Source organism: Lichtheimia ornata (genome assembly GCF_029851405.1).
Source record: "Lichtheimia ornata isolate CBS 291.66 chromosome Unknown scaffold00024, whole genome shotgun sequence".
In the NCBI taxonomy this organism is placed as follows: domain Eukaryota; kingdom Fungi; phylum Mucoromycota; class Mucoromycetes; order Mucorales; family Lichtheimiaceae; genus Lichtheimia; species Lichtheimia ornata.
The window spans coordinates 392,659-409,447 of NW_026695344.1; the positions used below are offsets into that span (position 1 = coordinate 392,659).

The window sequence follows — 16,789 nt, forward strand, 5'->3', positions numbered from 1 at the left end:
AGGGCGTTTTCGCAGGAACTCTAAAACCTCAGCTGGTGGGGGCAAGAAATAACAAAGCTAATTTGGTTACAGCCCAATCAAGGTTGCAGCCTTCACCCGGTGTTCTCGTCCCACCACGTTGACTTGCATTCTCACCTTTGCTCTAGCATACAACTCAACTTTCAAATACACGTCCGCCAAACTCAACATCATACTTCTTATATACCCCACCCATGCTTTATGGGAAAAACGCTTACCTAACAGTCCCTGTGCAAGACCCTGATGATGGTCTATCATAAAAATGATTTCCCTATATAGATCATCTTCGTTTTCATTGTTGACCACTTGTATTCACTATCCCCATTCCTCTGCCCAAATGATCAACTGCTTGGGACACAATACACAAGATGTATGTAATCATGCAGTGGGTGGTACATGCGCATGGCTAATGCTAAATCCCCAATGTGACTCCTACTTTGGCTGCTTGGCTTGGCACCAACAAACGCTTGAATAGCCGCCAATGCTTGTGTCACATGTTGTGTTAAAGTAAAACAAGCAGCACGCGAGTATTTCCATCCTGCCCTGGATTAGCTAACCTATAGTTACCTTAAGGTGGAGGTCTTAATTTTATGCTTTTATCTAAGGGATGTTGTCATAAAGCGAGTGTTCATGGATACAAGAAGCTCAAAACGCAGCTTGCACTAGACCTGCTACCGCTGCTACTGCTACTGCTATCAGTGAGCAGATCAATCCGCGGAAGCCTATTTTAGCTTGGTGCCCCAGGTTAATTTTTTAAGGCACCTTTTGCAATAGCCAGTACAACCAATGGCAGTATGCATGTGGGATAGAACATTCTCTCGAGTGTCTTTTCTTCATAGATGGATGATCATCGTATCAATTTTAATATTATGTGCCCTGTTTAGCTCTACACAAAGTTATCCTAATGTGGGTGCCTGCTGATCCGGAATGTCAATGGGCATCCCGATCGTCACCGAGGAGGAGCGCAGAATGATCGATGGGCGATTAAAGCTAGATAGTAAGTGGTATACGGAGGAAGGGTACTAAGGCGGATGGCTTAAACACACTCCACAGCATGATTTGTAAATCACCCCACCACCATGTTGATGTAACACGGAATAATCCGGGGTATGTAAGAGTCTATCTTCATGATCACTAGAGACACAAACTTATGCATGGAACATCTTTGTGTTATTTGGGTACAGTAATATAGCAACAACATTGGGGGGTTGATAAGCAAGAAAACATCCAAGCCCATTATCACCATCATCTGCAAACGCATGTTCCCATGACAACGGTATCCTTTGTTTGTTTGTTTGTATTCGTGTTATGTCTCAGAATGTCCATCAAACGCATAACCCACATCATGCAGTGTTGTAAACATATCCTAGAAAGTTTCGAGGGTAGAAAAGCGTGTCAAGTGTCAGAGTTGGTTGCATCATGTCAACATCTCGTGTGAACGAAAGAACACAAAGTTGGTTTTATTTTTTCTTTAATGCCATGTTGGATGCGAAAAGAGGAAGATCACACTACTGTTGTTGTTGTTGTTGATGTTGTTGTTGTATGTTGTGTAGAAATGACAGCGTGCAATAATATATACAAGAACGTATGTCAAAGATGCAAGCAAGGTGTGTGGGGGAAACGAAAGGGGAGGGGGCCATCATTGTTGGTTAATATAACATGACCTTATCGACAATGGTGAGACCGAGGAAAACGACGGCTGTGCAAACAGGGATACAAACGACACCATAAGTCCAAAAGAGCATACGAAGCATTTCCTCTTCAAACACATTATTGACTTGAGTGATCTGCACAAGGTTGATAGCTGTGGGTGAACAACCAAGAACCACCATCATGGTAATGAATACAGGGTCTGTTGCAAGTAATGAGATGCGAGCACCATATACGACGAAGGCGATTGTAATAGGAGCGACGACAAAGGGCATAATGACCATGCGTACAAGGATGGCTGATACAACAGGTTTCATCATGGCTGGAGCAGCTGAATGTTGTGAAGTTGAGATAATGTACAATTGTGCACCGAGCGTCGTGAGAATAAGTGGGACTGCAGCACGACCACAGTTTTCAATAGCTTTGGTGAGACATGGATACAAGAATGAGTCTTTGGCGTATAGCAAATGCTTCAAGGGTGTCAATCCAACAACAAGAGCCAGAAATGCGGCGTATAATGGTGGCGACATGAAACGATGAATCCGCTGACCCGCTTGCATAATCAAATCAGAAATCAGATGGCTGCTGCTATTCTTGTGTGATGATGAACCATCCATATCGCCGCCTGCTGGTAAGGTTGGGAATGATGCAAGTAGCTGTGTTGTCTCTGGTGCCTCTTTGGGCGTTACGGGTGCAGCAGCAGCAGCATAGCTTTGCTTAACGTCGTCCTCGTCATCGCCATCTTGATCCGTTGCAGCCGTCAAGGTCATGGAACTCAATCGTCGATCGGGCATGCGTCCTTGTTGTTGTCGTCCTTCATCGTCGTCGTCTTGAATCGGGGAACAACTACCATATCCCTTGCTAATGACAATCTCGGCACCTCCATTGAGCTTCCCGGATTCGGCTCTTCCATGCATATCATGTTCTTGCTGCTCGTCTAGTAAATCTTGTTCGGTCTTTTGGAGTAAGCCATAGCCATACGACCAACGAAGGAGATTGCCGAAAATTGCATAAAAGAGAGTGTAGGAAATGCCTCTATCAATAAAATCCAAATATCAGTGCCTTGTCATTTCTCTCTCCTGTATGATCATTTGCATGTTTGTTACCTTGCAGCCACAAACTCTTGAGAATCATCTGCATCCCAAAAGAGAATTTGCCCGGCTTCGGATACAGCAAGACTAGTGATGATAGCGATTGGCATCGAGTTGGTATTGCCAAACACGCTACAAGCAAGCACAAAACGGCGATATTGTGCATTTAAACCTGCCATTCTTGATACCAGATGGGCAAGGAGCCATGATACAAATGCAAAGGTGAAATAAAAGGCTGGGATCGGCCAGTATGCAAAGAGCTTTTGGATCGAGATAGTGGATGCAATGTTACTGAATAAAAGGCATGGCGTGAAAAACACAAGATTGGTCTTGGATAGCCACTATCAACAATGCCAATGATCCATTAGATCCAGGAACAAGAGGTTTCATAATCTTAGATCATTTACCTTTTGCTTATCCATCGTGAAGATCCCCATCCGTGTAAGACAAAGACCAAATAGTACCACCATCATTACTTGAAGCACGGCCTGATGATGTTGTAAAAGAGATCAGCAATCGGTTGATCCACATGATCACACACATTGAGTATGCATGTACCTGAACGGATGAAATAATGAGCAACAGCATGATGATGTGGGAAACAAAAAAAAAAAAAGAAAACAAGAGGGCAGTGGTAGTATTTGTTAGCAATGAATGAGCAAGATCGACCATGGTTTTATACTTTGGCCGATCTAATATTTTTCCATCTGTTGCAATTGTTTATTGTTTCATCTCGTACTATACCGTTCTAGAATCTCTGCTGTTTTGTTTCGTGCAAGGGCCACCACAATGCTTCTATCCAACCCCATCTTCCATCTCAGTGATGATGCTTGTAACAAAAGAGGATATATTTCTCAACCCGGTTGTACGTGTAAGTGATTCAAGAGATCTTTATGGGTAAATGCATCCAAACAAAAGACACTATAATCTAAGCAGACTTGAATAGTAGGATAGCAATTTGACCATGGTAAAAGTAGATAAAGTGCTTGGATTCTAAGAAAAAAAGATACCATAGTAAGTCATCTTGTATCCTCCACATGTGACATCATGTATTGCACACTCGCACTCCCTCGTTCTCGCTCTCACGCATATCATCCAATATCTCGATGTGGGGGTGATCCGGGTGTATGTGACCCATTTTTGCTTACCATGCGTGACAAAGCTGCCAAAGTTGCGACCCACAACACAATGCCAGGTGGTACCTGGAAAATGACCATATTTGTAAGTTTATTTCTCTTGCCTATCAAATGATGATGACAACAACAACAATACATACCATACTTCTTGTCAAATTCTCGCTTAATGTGTGCAGCAATATCCTTTTCAATGTTGTACTTTTCGAGAGCTTGTGTGCTGCATTCGATAGCTTCTTGTTGCATTTCCTCGCTCATATCGGCGCTCTTGATAACTGCCTTGGTTTCAGCCATTGTGTATGCTATTGCGTTGTGGAGGTATATGCAGGCACGGGATGAGTAAAGGGGTTTTCTCTCATTGTCTCCAAAGCATGGTCATGCGATCGTTGCTCTCAAGCTGATGGTGAACATGCAATGGGGGACGGGGCGGGTTGGTGTATTCAAGATCCAATGACTTACTCGAGGCTTGTTAATGAAAGTGTGAAAGAAGAGGAAGGGAAAGAATGTCGCAGATGAGGTAGAAGAGGATAAAAAGCGCGTTCTTGGGGGAGGAGGAGTCTCTATGAAATTGAGCTCACTGTTCTTGCTTACTATTCACACCCGCCGCGTGACCCCTCCGCACACGCACGTTTTTTTCCTTTAGAGCCTAGCCCCTGACAACCGTTTTGACATAACTGCGTCTTTTCCGTGCATCTGGAACAGGTATTTGATGCTGCATGCAATGACGTTGGCTTGCATCCAAATACGGTCGGTGATGATGATCTCGATCTTGTCCTTGCAGAAGGTTGATTTCCAGATATTGCAAAACGAGGCACATTGCAGCACTCTTTGATGCTGGTAAAAGAAACTCATAGCGTGTAATCCTCGGGAGGGAGCGAATAGATTGACGATCATGAATTTCATGCGCTTTCCTTAATCACAAATCAGGCAATTCACCACACCGTCGGACAAATGCTGTGTTTGATAACATGTGCCACATTTTTATATGTCATTTACTACTACTTCTACATACCACTATCCTCTTTTACTCTCTTCTCTCTCTCCTCTCATCTCCTCTCCAAATAAAAAAATGGGGCTCACTATGATCATCGTCGTTATCGTTGACGCAATGTAGATCGTCGTCTGGCGGTAGTAGTAGTAATGATATTGCTGTCATCGGCTGTTCTTGTGGATGCTTCATAATCAGAGGGTCTTCGAAAAACCATATTTGTTTGCCATTGCTTTTTTGTTTGTGCCGATCCAACTTCATCTACATTAGCCAAGGTAATATTAATATCCATATACCGCCAACAATGCAGATGATCATACGTACCATAAGGTGAAGACATGTCCACAGCATCTTCATCGTCATCATGTGATACATCCCGATGCATCGATAATGTAGGGTACATCATGCGTTCTTCGTGTTCCTTTTGTAACATGGGTTGTAGAATACGCCTTCGTGCATTGATGAACCAGTTGCTGATTTGATTTATTGTCAAGTTGGTTTGCTGAGCCAGAGCAACCTTTTCGTCTTCAGTAGGATATGGATGTTTTTTGTGTTTGGCGAGCCAGTCGCGTAAAATAGCCGTAACAGGTTTAGGGAGATTGCCACGTCGTTTCTTCGTATGATTCATTGAAGATGTGATGTTGCCGGAAGTCATCGGTAAGGCTGAGGATGAATGTTTTTTGATGGTGCCACTACTTCTTCGTACGTATTCATGATGATGGCGAGGGTGTTGGTGATGATGCATAGGGCCAATAATAGATGGTGGTGTAGGTGATACAGGTGAGGGAGGAATAGATGACGATGATGAGGATATGGATACATTGTCTCCTGATGCTGTGGAAACTGTCACTGAGCCAGCAGCAACCGTGTTGATGAAAGAAGAAGGATAATGTTGTGTAACAGAACGAGAAGAGCGATAATCCCCACGACGTTGATTGTCATCGCTTATACTGATCCATGATGATGATGATGATGAAGGTTCCTTTTCATTGTTGTTGTTGTTGATGCTTCCATTAACTACCCACGTTGATGATGATTCATTATTAGTTCAAAGGTACACAAAGAACACACACACAAAGGATGATGATGTACATACCCCCTTTTCGAATACTGGCCCAGAATTGCTCATTGTGTCGCAGCATATTGCTGATCTCTTGCTTGCGTTGTTCAATCCTCTCTCCATAATAAGGCTCGCCTACTCGTACATGTCCCCATCGACGTAAACCGTTCTCAACGTATTGATGATCATGATAAAGGATAATGGGATGGAAGACTCGTTGCTATAATAAAGCGTCATCTTAGTGTTTGTTGTCCCAAAGAAACATCCACCTTGCATAGTAGTGATAGTACCTTGTTATTGGCTAACGAGGTAATCTCTTCGTCCATGGCGAATCCAACAAGCCGATCGTGAATGGGAATGGGGGAAGATCAGGTGGTGTAATAAAGAGACAAGGAAAGAGTGTGTTGCTGACAAGGGAGGAATCCTCGCATCAACGATACAAGCCGGAGGAAAGGAATAAAAAAGAATCGACACGGGTGATAAAAGGGAAAGGTCTAATTTACATGTAGGAACATGTAACGACTGTCGCTTTATACAACAAGCACCTGTGCAACGCGTGACCTATCCAGGAAACTCGAAATGACACTTTTGCTTGTGGTCATATGAATTCCCCATCACATCGACTACAACATACAAGCCATATTACAACTCTCTCCCCCTCTTAAAGTCCTTTCTTCTTTTATCAACATGCTTTATCGTTATCTTACTTGGCTGATCTTGAATACTTTCATGGTGCTCGGAGCTTGTCAAAATGTCTTTGGTGCATGATGATGGTATCTTGGTTACGCTTTGACCATCTGTGGAAGATAGCCAATTTTGGTGAGCTTGACCTGATTTGGAATATGCATCAAGCAATCACCTCCTTTTAGCCTGTGAGCAAAAAACAGTACAAGACGGCGTTTCTTTTGATAGTTGCAAATGATTTGGCACATGTGCTGCTGAAGCACCTTTGAAAAGTGTTTGTCATCCGCAGCTCAGGCGCGCGTGTGTACCAGCAATATGGAACTGCATGTCATGCTGAGTTCAGGGATACTGGCACTACTAATGTGGAACTACTCCCTCGTTACACCGCCACTATAATATTTCCCTGAAAATGCCATGGTTACTTTTACCGCTCTACTTTACACCAACAACGTAAGCGTAACACTAGAGAGCTGTTTATTATCATATCATAGCCTATGGATGCTGCATTACCTATCCAGCGTGGGAACATGACGAGGCACGTTGTAGAATAGCTCCTATAGAGATCGACTGACTTTTTTTTTCGTTGCACCGCTTTTCTTTACAATAAGGAAAGAACTTCTCAGTTTGACACATATTAGCTAATGTATGCAGTCAGCATTTCCCGATATCCATATGACCTTTGTATTAACAAGTGTTTGCCCGCGCTAAATGTGGGAAAGGATAGTGATCATTTGCCTCTCATCGCACCGGGTAGAAACGTAGGGCAACCTTTCTCAAATAGGCCACTATCCATCCCTGCACAACCCTAACAACTTGTCATTATTGATGCTGTGCTATGCTAAGCCTCTCTTTCCTCTTTGTCTTCTCTCATCGCCTATAAGCTGCCGCCTATTATAGACATCACCAACGTGTATCATTATAGTGCTTGTCCTCTACAAACAATGACAGCATCGTCGTTGATGTACCAATACTGATAATTTTCCATTACCATATCCTTTTTTCCTCTCATAAAGGTAAACAATGAATCCGCTTTTGCTGTTCTACAATGATTCCACAGGTCATATGTGGATAACCCCCCTTCTGATATATCACATGCTCCATACGTGGAAAAAAATACTCATCCTTCCTGGTTGGTTGTACCTTTCACACATAGCATTCCTAATCGAGAGTACAAATTTCCTGGTAGACCAAAACATCACCCATGGCTTAAGCCACTAGCATGTATGCTGTATTAAGGGCTTTGATGCTTGTGTCCAAAAGGTCATGCTGCCGGATGTAAAGTGAAGATCCACTATGTATCCTCTATATTGATGCTTATCACAACCGCTTTTTGCATGCAGATGTGAAATGGCGGTAACGTTACACGATCTTGGATACAACTCAAGGACGTGCCAAATTTGACAACGCTGTACACGCATTGATGTTATTGGTAACACACGCTTTATACATGTAGTGTCAAGCGCTTTTGTGAGTACACTTCCCACTCACGCACTCGTTGCAAGTTCTATTGAAGGTACCACAACAAATCCGAGTGACACGCTGAATGATAAAATCCATTAGAAGAATGACACGTCCCTATGATCGAAGAGAATAAAAAGCCGTAGCATCATTATCAAAGCTGGATTGTTGATCGTGCAGCCATTTCTACCACTATGGTGATCCATCGCTTTCGACATGTCAAATCAACATCTTGTGTGCATAAACCTTACAACTTGCTCTCAATAGGTCACCCATATTACGCTGCAGGACCTTGTTGCCTTTGCCCCTGAAAGCATAAAATGTGGGTTTAAATCGCACAGTGTCAAGAATTGCCACCATGACCACTCCCTTACTGATTCCTTTCCCCCTCCTCCTCCTTCTACTACAACAAGGAGACCCTTCTTAAATATAAGAGAGGGAACTTGTAAAGATACCTCTCTTTTCATTGTTTCTCAGTAACAGCACCTACAACATTATATCAACACCATGGGGTGGACACAAAGCTTTGCTCTCAAATCCCTTTATGAACGCACTCAGCTTGCAGCTTTAATCAAGACGCAACGCATCAATCTTGAAAACATCTTTATCGATGATGATCACGATGGCGTGTTACGCGCTAGTATCATCAAGAAAAGCCAAAGGAAGAAAACAGGACGACGAGCGCCAATGCCTGCCAATGTTGGCTGGTCCAAGATTCCCATTTGGATGCAACACAACATGTATATTCGAACCGGCTACCGACCACCACTTGGTGAACATAGCCGTTGTGTCGCAAGTTTATTTTACATGCACAATGAAACAGGTAAGAGGGGTCATGTTTCTTGGACAAGGTTTTGATGGCATTGTCGACCCATCATACATAGTCAATTTCTGGACGCATTTTGTGGCACTGGTAATATTTGTGGGGATTGCCATCAAGGTGATGTTGAAAAGTTACCAAGACTGGGGACATGGAATGTCCATCATGCCGTTCTTTTGTACGATGGCCTTCTTAGGATGCACCATCATGTGCCTTACTTGCAGTTGTGGTTATCATTGCCTCGCGTCTCATTCCAAGGAGGTATCCATGCATTGGAATCGCTTGGATTACCTCGGCATTATAGCATTACTTGTGTAAGTTTACTACTACAACGTCGTGAGGAAAAGAAAAGGGGACTCCTTGGTGGCGTGATGGGTGTTGTCGTTAAAAAGAGGAGCAAGAGAATGGGAAAAAGCAGTAAGGGAGTATCAAGGATACATGTTATACTTCAAGGGATACATGCACATACAGCGGCTTGCTATGTTATGACCCAAATGGAATGCTTACCAATGCGCTATAATTATAGAACATCATACTATCCCACTACTCACTACCATATGTATTGCCATCCAGGCTGGCAGGGTAAGCGTGTTTATTTGATTTCTTTATGATCACGTATTTCTAATCTACTTCCAAATGCAGCCTTTTACTTTACTATCATTACATTAGCTGGTCTTTTGACAGTAAGTCACTATACGATGATCCATCATTTGGTTGTCATTTCTAACAGCTCCCCCTTTCAGCTATCCGTTGCTGTTGACGATCGTTTCCAAAGCGAGCAGTATTTGTGGATCCGAAGCCTTTCATTTCTTGCTCTTGGGATACTGGGACTGGTGCCAACGTTCCATAGCACTTTCATATTCGAGGTACGTATAATCAAACAATGCATCGTCTGAGGGAGAATGATGTTGACATGGCATACCAGGCCGATGTAATCAACGATCTCTTGCCTATTCGTACGTTGATATTGTCGGGATTCGGCTATGTTGGAGGGCTGATGATTTATGCATACAAGTAAGGTGGAAGGGTGGTCGCAGGTACTGATAGTTGGATGCTGATGTTGATGATGATGATTCAAGGGTACCAGAGTGTTGGTTTCCAGGGTGCTTTGATATATGGGTAAGTAGGAGGATTTCATGTAAAGGATGTTGGCTTTGGGACTCACAAGATGTGTATATACACAAGTTTGCATCGCATCAGATCTTCCACGTGATGGTTTTCATTGGCATGACAGCATTTTACGTTGCGGTAGAACACTCAAGAAGCTTTTGGCTGGATGAATCCAATATGCAAATATGTCAATCATTGTGAGGATCCAAATGCAATAAAGACACGCCTTACCAGAATCGTCTTGTTATGCAACGCAACGCAACAAAGAGATCTATAGATTAATTCGCACACTATCAGATTCTTCATATGATTGTGCCACAGTCCTCGTGTCTTCCACAAAGCCGACCCTCTTACCTCAATGTCTTTAATGGAGCAGCCTTACCAGCTCAATTGGTTCGAAATCGTGTGGGAGTCAATGTACAAGGGGAGGAATCCAATGCTGGTCACTGGTGTCTTTGCATTCGCCATTCACGAAGTCATATACTTTGGACGCTTTCTACCTTTCCTACTAGCCGATCAGATTCCTCAACTGAGACAATACAAGCTACAGCCGGTAAGTCCTGGAAGTGATATGTGTGTTTGTAGAAGAAGAAGCTGACGTATTTGAATATCCATAGCATAAAAGGAATTCAGGACTCGACTATTGGAAGTGCACCAAACGAGTGCTTTATTGCCATCTTCTATTTGAAAGCCCACTGATCTTCTTTTTCCATCCTGGAGCAACACTACTTGGGATGAGGATATCAGCACCCTTTCCATCATGGTATGTAGGATCATAGCCTTTGCTTTATCTAATTATGCAAACACTGATGCTCATTTCAGGTACCAGATCATCCCGCAACTCGTCGTCTTTTTAATCCTCGAAGACTTTTATCACTATCACGTGCACCGTTTTATGCATACGCCTTTCATGTATCGATATGTCCATCGCATCCATCATGAATACGCTGCACCTTTTGGTATTGCTGCAGAGTATGCTCATCCCATCGAAACTCTGATTCTCGGTTTTGGTACCATTGGTGGCCCCCTCGCTTATCATATCACTACGCACTTTATCTTACAATGGGGTCCTGATTGGGATTTACACATGACAACAATGATTCTGTGGATGATCCTACGCCTTCATCAAGTCGTGGATGCTCATTCCGGTTATGATTTTCCATGGTCACTCCATCATTGGCTTCCATTTTGGGCAGGGGCAGAGCATCACGATTATCATCATCAATCCTATGTAGGCAACTATGCTTCATCATTTCGATGGTGGGATTACCTTTTTGGCACAGACATCAAGTATCGCGCATACCGTAGACAACAAAGAGAGCGTATCAGACAACAACAGCAGCAAAACTCAGGTGCCATTAGAACAGGAGACGCAGCATGATGATGGTTACATCCATCTCATCGTGTAAATAGATGCCATAGTTCCCTTGCCTTCCATCCTATCCATAATCCATATATCCCTTTCATATTCGAATTGCAACAAAGATGCCTTTTTATTGTGTGCATGTGCCATAATCTGACATTTAAGCAATGAGCTCGACAACTATAAATCAAATGTGAGTAACGAGTTGTAGCCATACACGTGCGTATCCATGGAAACATACCACCACCAGCCTTCTTGATCTTCTCCTCAGCAAGGCGGGAGACGAAACGGGTGCGAACAATGACGGGTTGAGAGACCTTGCCCTTAGCCAAAACCTTGGCGTAACCCTAAACAGCAATACATGTTAAATCCTTGCATGAACAGCTGTAATCGATATCGCACTTACGTTTTGCAAAGCATCAATGACAGGGACCTTCTCGGTGTTCTTGTACTTTTCACGAACACCTTCGCCAGCCAAAGACCAGATCTTGTCGAGGTTGACAACAGGGCGCCAGTATTGGTTGCGCTTCAAGTGGAAGTGACGCATACCAACCTTACCAAAGTAACCAGGATGGTACTTGTCCATGTTGATACGGTGATGGTGTTGACCACCAGCAAGACCACGACCACCAGGATGCTTTCTGTGCTTGCCTTTATAGAGTATATGTGAGCTATTCTCTCCTTGTATAAAGGATGTTGCCAAAAGACATACCAATACGACCGTGACCGGCGGAGACGTGTCCACGTTTCTTTCTGTTGTGGTGAAGTCTGGTAGGCTATAATAAAAGAAAGAGTGTAATGTGAGTGAATTGGTCGACTTTGTGATTTGGTGTCCATCTCGAAAATCCCAGTGTCGTCTTTTCCCATCATCCATCCATCCATCCAATCCATCCATTGGATGAATCTCATCCATCCTTCCACCCATGCATCCATCCATCGCTTTGTCGTTCATCCTGCTCGCTCATCGTATGGGTTATGAGTGTGTGTGTATATGTGGGCTACTCACCATTTCGTCGACAAATGAGAGAGGGGACTATACTTGCAGCCAAGATCAGCCTACCTAATTGTTCACCCATCCCTCCTATTCAAACACCGCCATAGCTTGTCCGCTTGAACATTGGCTCTTTTCGGTCACCCCTCATCATAATGATTACCACCTTAAATCATAAGAAACGGACCCGTGTTACGGCTTTTTTATTGACAAGGTCTTATCACAAAAGAAAGAAGGGAGGTTAACTATGCTATTGTGTATACAGCCTTTGTTCAAGATACTATGGGACAATCAGACCCCTATCTCTTCCACTCTTTTTCCTGCATCCACTATAATACAATCCATCAGGTACTCACACTCGATGAGGTTCATCTCACAGGAAGAAGGAAGGCCTCTTACACCATACAAACATTGAGATAATAGGCCAACAATGCAATCACGTACTCGTCAAAGTAATCCTTTAATCCAACATCATTCAAAAGAGATAGATTCGTTCCAGTGAAAAAAGATACATCGATTGGGAAGTTTCTATCCTTTGGGCGTACACATGTGCAAAGGTGGATGGATGAACGAGAGCTGGCTCTTGATGCATAGCGTGTCAAAACATGGAATAGGATGAAGGTTGTACATGGTGACAGGTTGCACAAAGCATGACGATAGAAGCTGCCATGGAATAGCGTGTACAGTAGGATGATGGTTTAGGATGATAGCCGAATGCAATGGCCAAATTGACAATGGCTATGCCGTATACATCCAGATGCTTCCATTCCACTTACCCATATCCAGAAGATTTCGTATGTATTGGAGCAAGTTGCTACGCGTAAATAAAGCTGCTGCTATACAATGGCTATCTGCTGTTCACATAAAAAAGGCTGGAAGGCAAGTTGCTGCAAGTAAAGAACGCTGTTTGTGGCAATGGAGTAAAGACTTTGCTATTGGATGCAGCTGTTACGATTGGTCGTGGCAGAGAAGTGTGCAAGTGGGTGTGTTGTATCAAGGAAGGCACGTGTTGTAGTAGAGTGACAAGAAGGCTGCGTACACGCCATGTAACTTGCCATTCAGTCGAAGACAATCGGATCAAGGTAGTTGTGGGATTGACATGATGGGTTGAAGCAGGACAATCGTTTGCAGGTGGTAGTTGTATACTTGAATGGGTCAAGAGTTGAGAATGGGAAGAGAAAATATAGTGGGAGTGGAAGAAGTGGAAATTAAGTAGGGTATCCTGGTGCTGAACTGAACATCATTGTTCCTATTACAGAGGTCTTCTTCTTATTGTACAGATGAATGGTAAAGGATTACAAATTTATGTAAAGATAAACGTGTGAGCTTTTTGATCATCATTCCATAGCTAATGTTAAGCCATTCAGGGAGAAATCAGAAGTTCCACGGGCGAAGCAAGCAACCTCGGCTGCTAAGTGTTCCATGATTGAAGTATCCTAGACTTTAAAGAGTAGCACACAGTTGCCTATAGCTTCGTACTATACAATGAAGACTTGTATCTTTGACGATTTCCTTGGATGCTCGAGCTTGGTATCCCCTACTGCCAAAGACGACCATTTGATCATAGCATTGCTACTATAACATGAAGAATCAAATTACAAAGCACAAACGAAAGTTGTTCAAAAAGTCTTGGTATGCACGCTGTCGAGCTATAAGTGTCATCTTTGTGAATGCACATGCACATCCACCAATGTATAACGATGCATAAATCAGCACATGCACCAATACATAATGAACCCGATTGATAGACAATCATTCGTAGCCGTCGTTTGGGTCGCTATTATACGAGCTGTGTTTCACGTAAAGCCTATCAATAGTCACTTGCACAAGAGTCATGCTGAAAGAGCAATAACCAAGAAAGAGTATGCATGTACAAGACGTGTTCAATGCTGACATGAGCCATCTTTTTGCTGCTGCATTGTTGTTTTGTGATGATGAGTTGCCACCCTATCCCTTTTGAGCGAGATGATACGTTGTCATCGAACCATAGTGTATGTAAGCGTAAGATAGCATCACACACGTACGCATATGATCGGATGGATGTCCTTTTGTGGTAATACGCCGTGAACAGTATTGGAGAGGGTGAGAAGCCAAAATTACGGATTGGGAAAATCATGCCGGCACCTGCGGAAGACAAAGAAAAATGGATGGGGTTTGGATTTGAGCATTACCATTTACCGAGATACGTGCAGCTGGTAAACACAAAGCTCACCACAGACACCGGTACTACTTTACATTTGTTCCTGTGAGTCGGCGTGGTGTTGTGTTACCTTCCCGACATGTTGCTTTTTTTTTTTGACAGAAGTTGACGCCATGTTTATTTGACATGTACATACCTCAGATGACGAAGATTGTATAATCGTCATCAAAGATCCTCAGGGTGATAATTTGTGTCAATGCGCATATACATGCATGACGAATCGTTTTCATAGTATAGCTGCAAACCCTGCGTGCAATATGAACTCACTGATTTTGTCCGGCGGGTGGTATCCTAGAGCCGACCAAAAGTACTCCGCTCACCCATCAACACAGGTCTTTGGGGTTTAGTCTTCGGCATGTGAAAATTGAAAGTGTGCTTTCCCTTTCATTCTTGTATATCTTTTTTTTCTTTCCCATCGCTTTTTCTCTCTTTTTGTTTATCATAAACATTGAAGTCATCTTGTCAACATAATAACGCAGCATGATACCTGACTCGTTTCTTGCAAGGAACGGTATTTACACCATTGCCGTTTTGCAGACAGCAGTCGCACCACTTGCGTTTGTGTATTATGTCTACTACCTCGTTGTTGAACGACCCTTATTCAGCACCAACGTTGCCATGATCGATTCAACAATGTATTACTATTTTGCCTTTGAGCTTTTATTCTACGTATTCTTTCAAATCACACGAAACCGCATGCAATGCACACTGCCACCGGTCCATCCCAATGCAAAGGAACGACGCACCTTGTACTACAATTGTATCACCAACATTCGCAACATTGAGGAATGGCTCACTGGATGGTTCATGAGAGCACACGATCCATCACAGCATCCTTCTATTCACGAGATTTGTCGCGAAAATCTCGCCGAATGGTAATAACACAAGGGATGGGGAGGAGGGGTGATGGGTTAAATCTATGCAACATAGCTCCGCTCACTCACAACACACCATCACATTTAGGATTGCTTGGGCCTTTTTTGCAAAACCCCTGGAGACGGTCTTGGAGGATGAGACAGCCACAGAGGAATTGTATTGGATGATTGATCATTTTGCTGCCAAATTCATGCTCGATATCAAACCCGGCTATGATGAAGATATTGTTGCATTTCGATTGACCCTTGATCCAGTACAAGCATACCATCGACCACTCGCATTTTACGTATTCATCATGTCCATGACGTACCTCACATCGCTTATACTCAAAGCATGGGGATTGCGTCGTTTTGGACCCGACATACAATCGTCGCTTTCATTGTGGTGGAGTGATTCGCATCAACAGCAACCAAACAATAACAACGCACAATCCGAATCAATCGTATACTGGTTTAAAGATGGTGATCGTTCCAAAAAACCCATCGTTTTCATTCATGGAATTGGCCCTGGCTTTTTGCCCTACATCAAGTTTGTGCATAACTTGTTGCATCTTGGTGCACCTGTTTTCTGCGTGGAACAACCCCACGTTGCTATGCGATGCATTGAGCAAGTACCTACCATGCAGGATACTGTACGTGATATAGAGCGAATGCTTCATCACCATGGATTCCACGATGCTGTCTTTGTTGCCCATTCGCTTGGTACTGGTGTCGTCTCTTGGGCAGTACAGCATATCCCAAAATCGGTCGCAGCCATGGTGTTGTTGGATCCCATTTGCTTCATGCTCCATTACAAAGACATTTGTGTTAATTTTGTTTATCGTATACCTAAGACTGCAAGCGAGGTAAGTCATCTACGGTGTCTATTATTGCTCTTTTCACTTATAATTCTATCCCCTTTTAGTCCATTGTCAAGTTCTTCGCCTCTACAGAGCTCTACATTTCATATTTCATTTCACGGCATTTCCACTGGTTTCAAATGGCACTCTTTGCTACGCCTTCGCACACATTGGGCAAAAATCAAATGTTTGGTACAACCACCCTGCCACGAGCAACCAAAGTGTTCTTATCAGAGAATGACAACATTGTCAATTCTGAGCGAGTTGATGAGTACCTATGCGATACTGGTATCGAATCAACGGTGATGAAAGGCTTGGATCATGGATGGTTTCTCTTCAAGTCTACATGGCAAAAAGAGATCATTGATGCCATTGCCAGTTATTCTTCGGGAGAGTTGTGATTTCAAATCACTATTTTACAAAGCACGATATACCTCTGGCACTGTACATTACGTCAAACTTAGCACCCCACACACTCTCTCTCACATCTTAATTGTATATACCACCCT

The 16,789-nt window shown here is 43.2% G+C and overlaps 8 protein-coding genes across 8 annotated transcripts; 3 read left to right on the top strand and 5 right to left on the bottom strand.

Annotated features, from left to right (window-relative positions):
• Positions 1–1,667: 1,667 nt before the first annotated feature.
• On the bottom strand, positions 1,668–3,232 carry O0I10_005874 (uncharacterized protein; the record flags this gene model as incomplete). The annotated part of the gene is made up of 3 exons (XM_058485911.1): positions 1,668–2,703; positions 2,775–3,100; positions 3,167–3,232. 3 exons carry the CDS (start codon positions 3,230–3,232, stop codon positions 1,668–1,670), a joined length of 1,428 nt encoding a protein of 475 aa, XP_058343434.1.
• Positions 3,233–3,687: 455 nt separating this feature from the next.
• On the bottom strand, positions 3,688–4,186 carry O0I10_005875 (dynein light chain 1, cytoplasmic; the record flags this gene model as incomplete). The annotated part of the gene is made up of 3 exons (XM_058485912.1): positions 3,688–3,752; positions 3,908–3,961; positions 4,036–4,186. The coding sequence occupies 3 exons, from the start codon at positions 4,184–4,186 to the stop codon at positions 3,688–3,690; spliced, it is 270 nt and encodes an 89-aa protein (XP_058343435.1).
• Positions 4,187–4,538: 352 nt separating this feature from the next.
• O0I10_005876 (uncharacterized protein) lies at positions 4,539–4,862 on the bottom strand (the record flags this gene model as incomplete). Its single annotated transcript, XM_058485913.1, has 2 exons — positions 4,539–4,755; positions 4,813–4,862. 2 exons carry the CDS (start codon positions 4,860–4,862, stop codon positions 4,539–4,541), a joined length of 267 nt encoding a protein of 88 aa, XP_058343436.1.
• Positions 4,863–4,986: 124 nt separating this feature from the next.
• Positions 4,987–6,266, bottom strand: O0I10_005877 (uncharacterized protein; the record flags this gene model as incomplete). Its single annotated transcript, XM_058485914.1, has 4 exons — positions 4,987–5,141; positions 5,205–5,897; positions 5,977–6,160; positions 6,231–6,266. 4 exons carry the CDS (start codon positions 6,264–6,266, stop codon positions 4,987–4,989), a joined length of 1,068 nt encoding a protein of 355 aa, XP_058343437.1.
• Positions 6,267–8,589: 2,323 nt separating this feature from the next.
• Positions 8,590–10,213, top strand: O0I10_005878 (uncharacterized protein; the record flags this gene model as incomplete). Its single annotated transcript, XM_058485915.1, has 8 exons — positions 8,590–8,905; positions 8,967–9,216; positions 9,429–9,484; positions 9,545–9,585; positions 9,646–9,768; positions 9,828–9,916; positions 9,982–10,021; positions 10,088–10,213. 8 exons carry the CDS (start codon positions 8,590–8,592, stop codon positions 10,211–10,213), a joined length of 1,041 nt encoding a protein of 346 aa, XP_058343438.1.
• A 166-nt stretch (positions 10,214–10,379) lies between these two features.
• Positions 10,380–11,393, top strand: O0I10_005879 (uncharacterized protein; the record flags this gene model as incomplete). The annotated part of the gene is made up of 3 exons (XM_058485916.1): positions 10,380–10,565; positions 10,630–10,775; positions 10,835–11,393. The coding sequence occupies 3 exons, from the start codon at positions 10,380–10,382 to the stop codon at positions 11,391–11,393; spliced, it is 891 nt and encodes a 296-aa protein (XP_058343439.1).
• A 142-nt stretch (positions 11,394–11,535) lies between these two features.
• On the bottom strand, positions 11,536–12,384 carry O0I10_005880 (uncharacterized protein; the record flags this gene model as incomplete). Its single annotated transcript, XM_058485917.1, has 5 exons — positions 11,536–11,555; positions 11,617–11,722; positions 11,782–12,026; positions 12,088–12,151; positions 12,382–12,384. 5 exons carry the CDS (start codon positions 12,382–12,384, stop codon positions 11,536–11,538), a joined length of 438 nt encoding a protein of 145 aa, XP_058343440.1.
• A 2,662-nt stretch (positions 12,385–15,046) lies between these two features.
• Positions 15,047–16,681, top strand: O0I10_005881 (uncharacterized protein; the record flags this gene model as incomplete). Its single annotated transcript, XM_058485918.1, has 3 exons — positions 15,047–15,441; positions 15,530–16,286; positions 16,346–16,681. The coding sequence occupies 3 exons, from the start codon at positions 15,047–15,049 to the stop codon at positions 16,679–16,681; spliced, it is 1,488 nt and encodes a 495-aa protein (XP_058343441.1).
• Between the last annotated feature and the right edge of the window lie 108 nt (positions 16,682–16,789).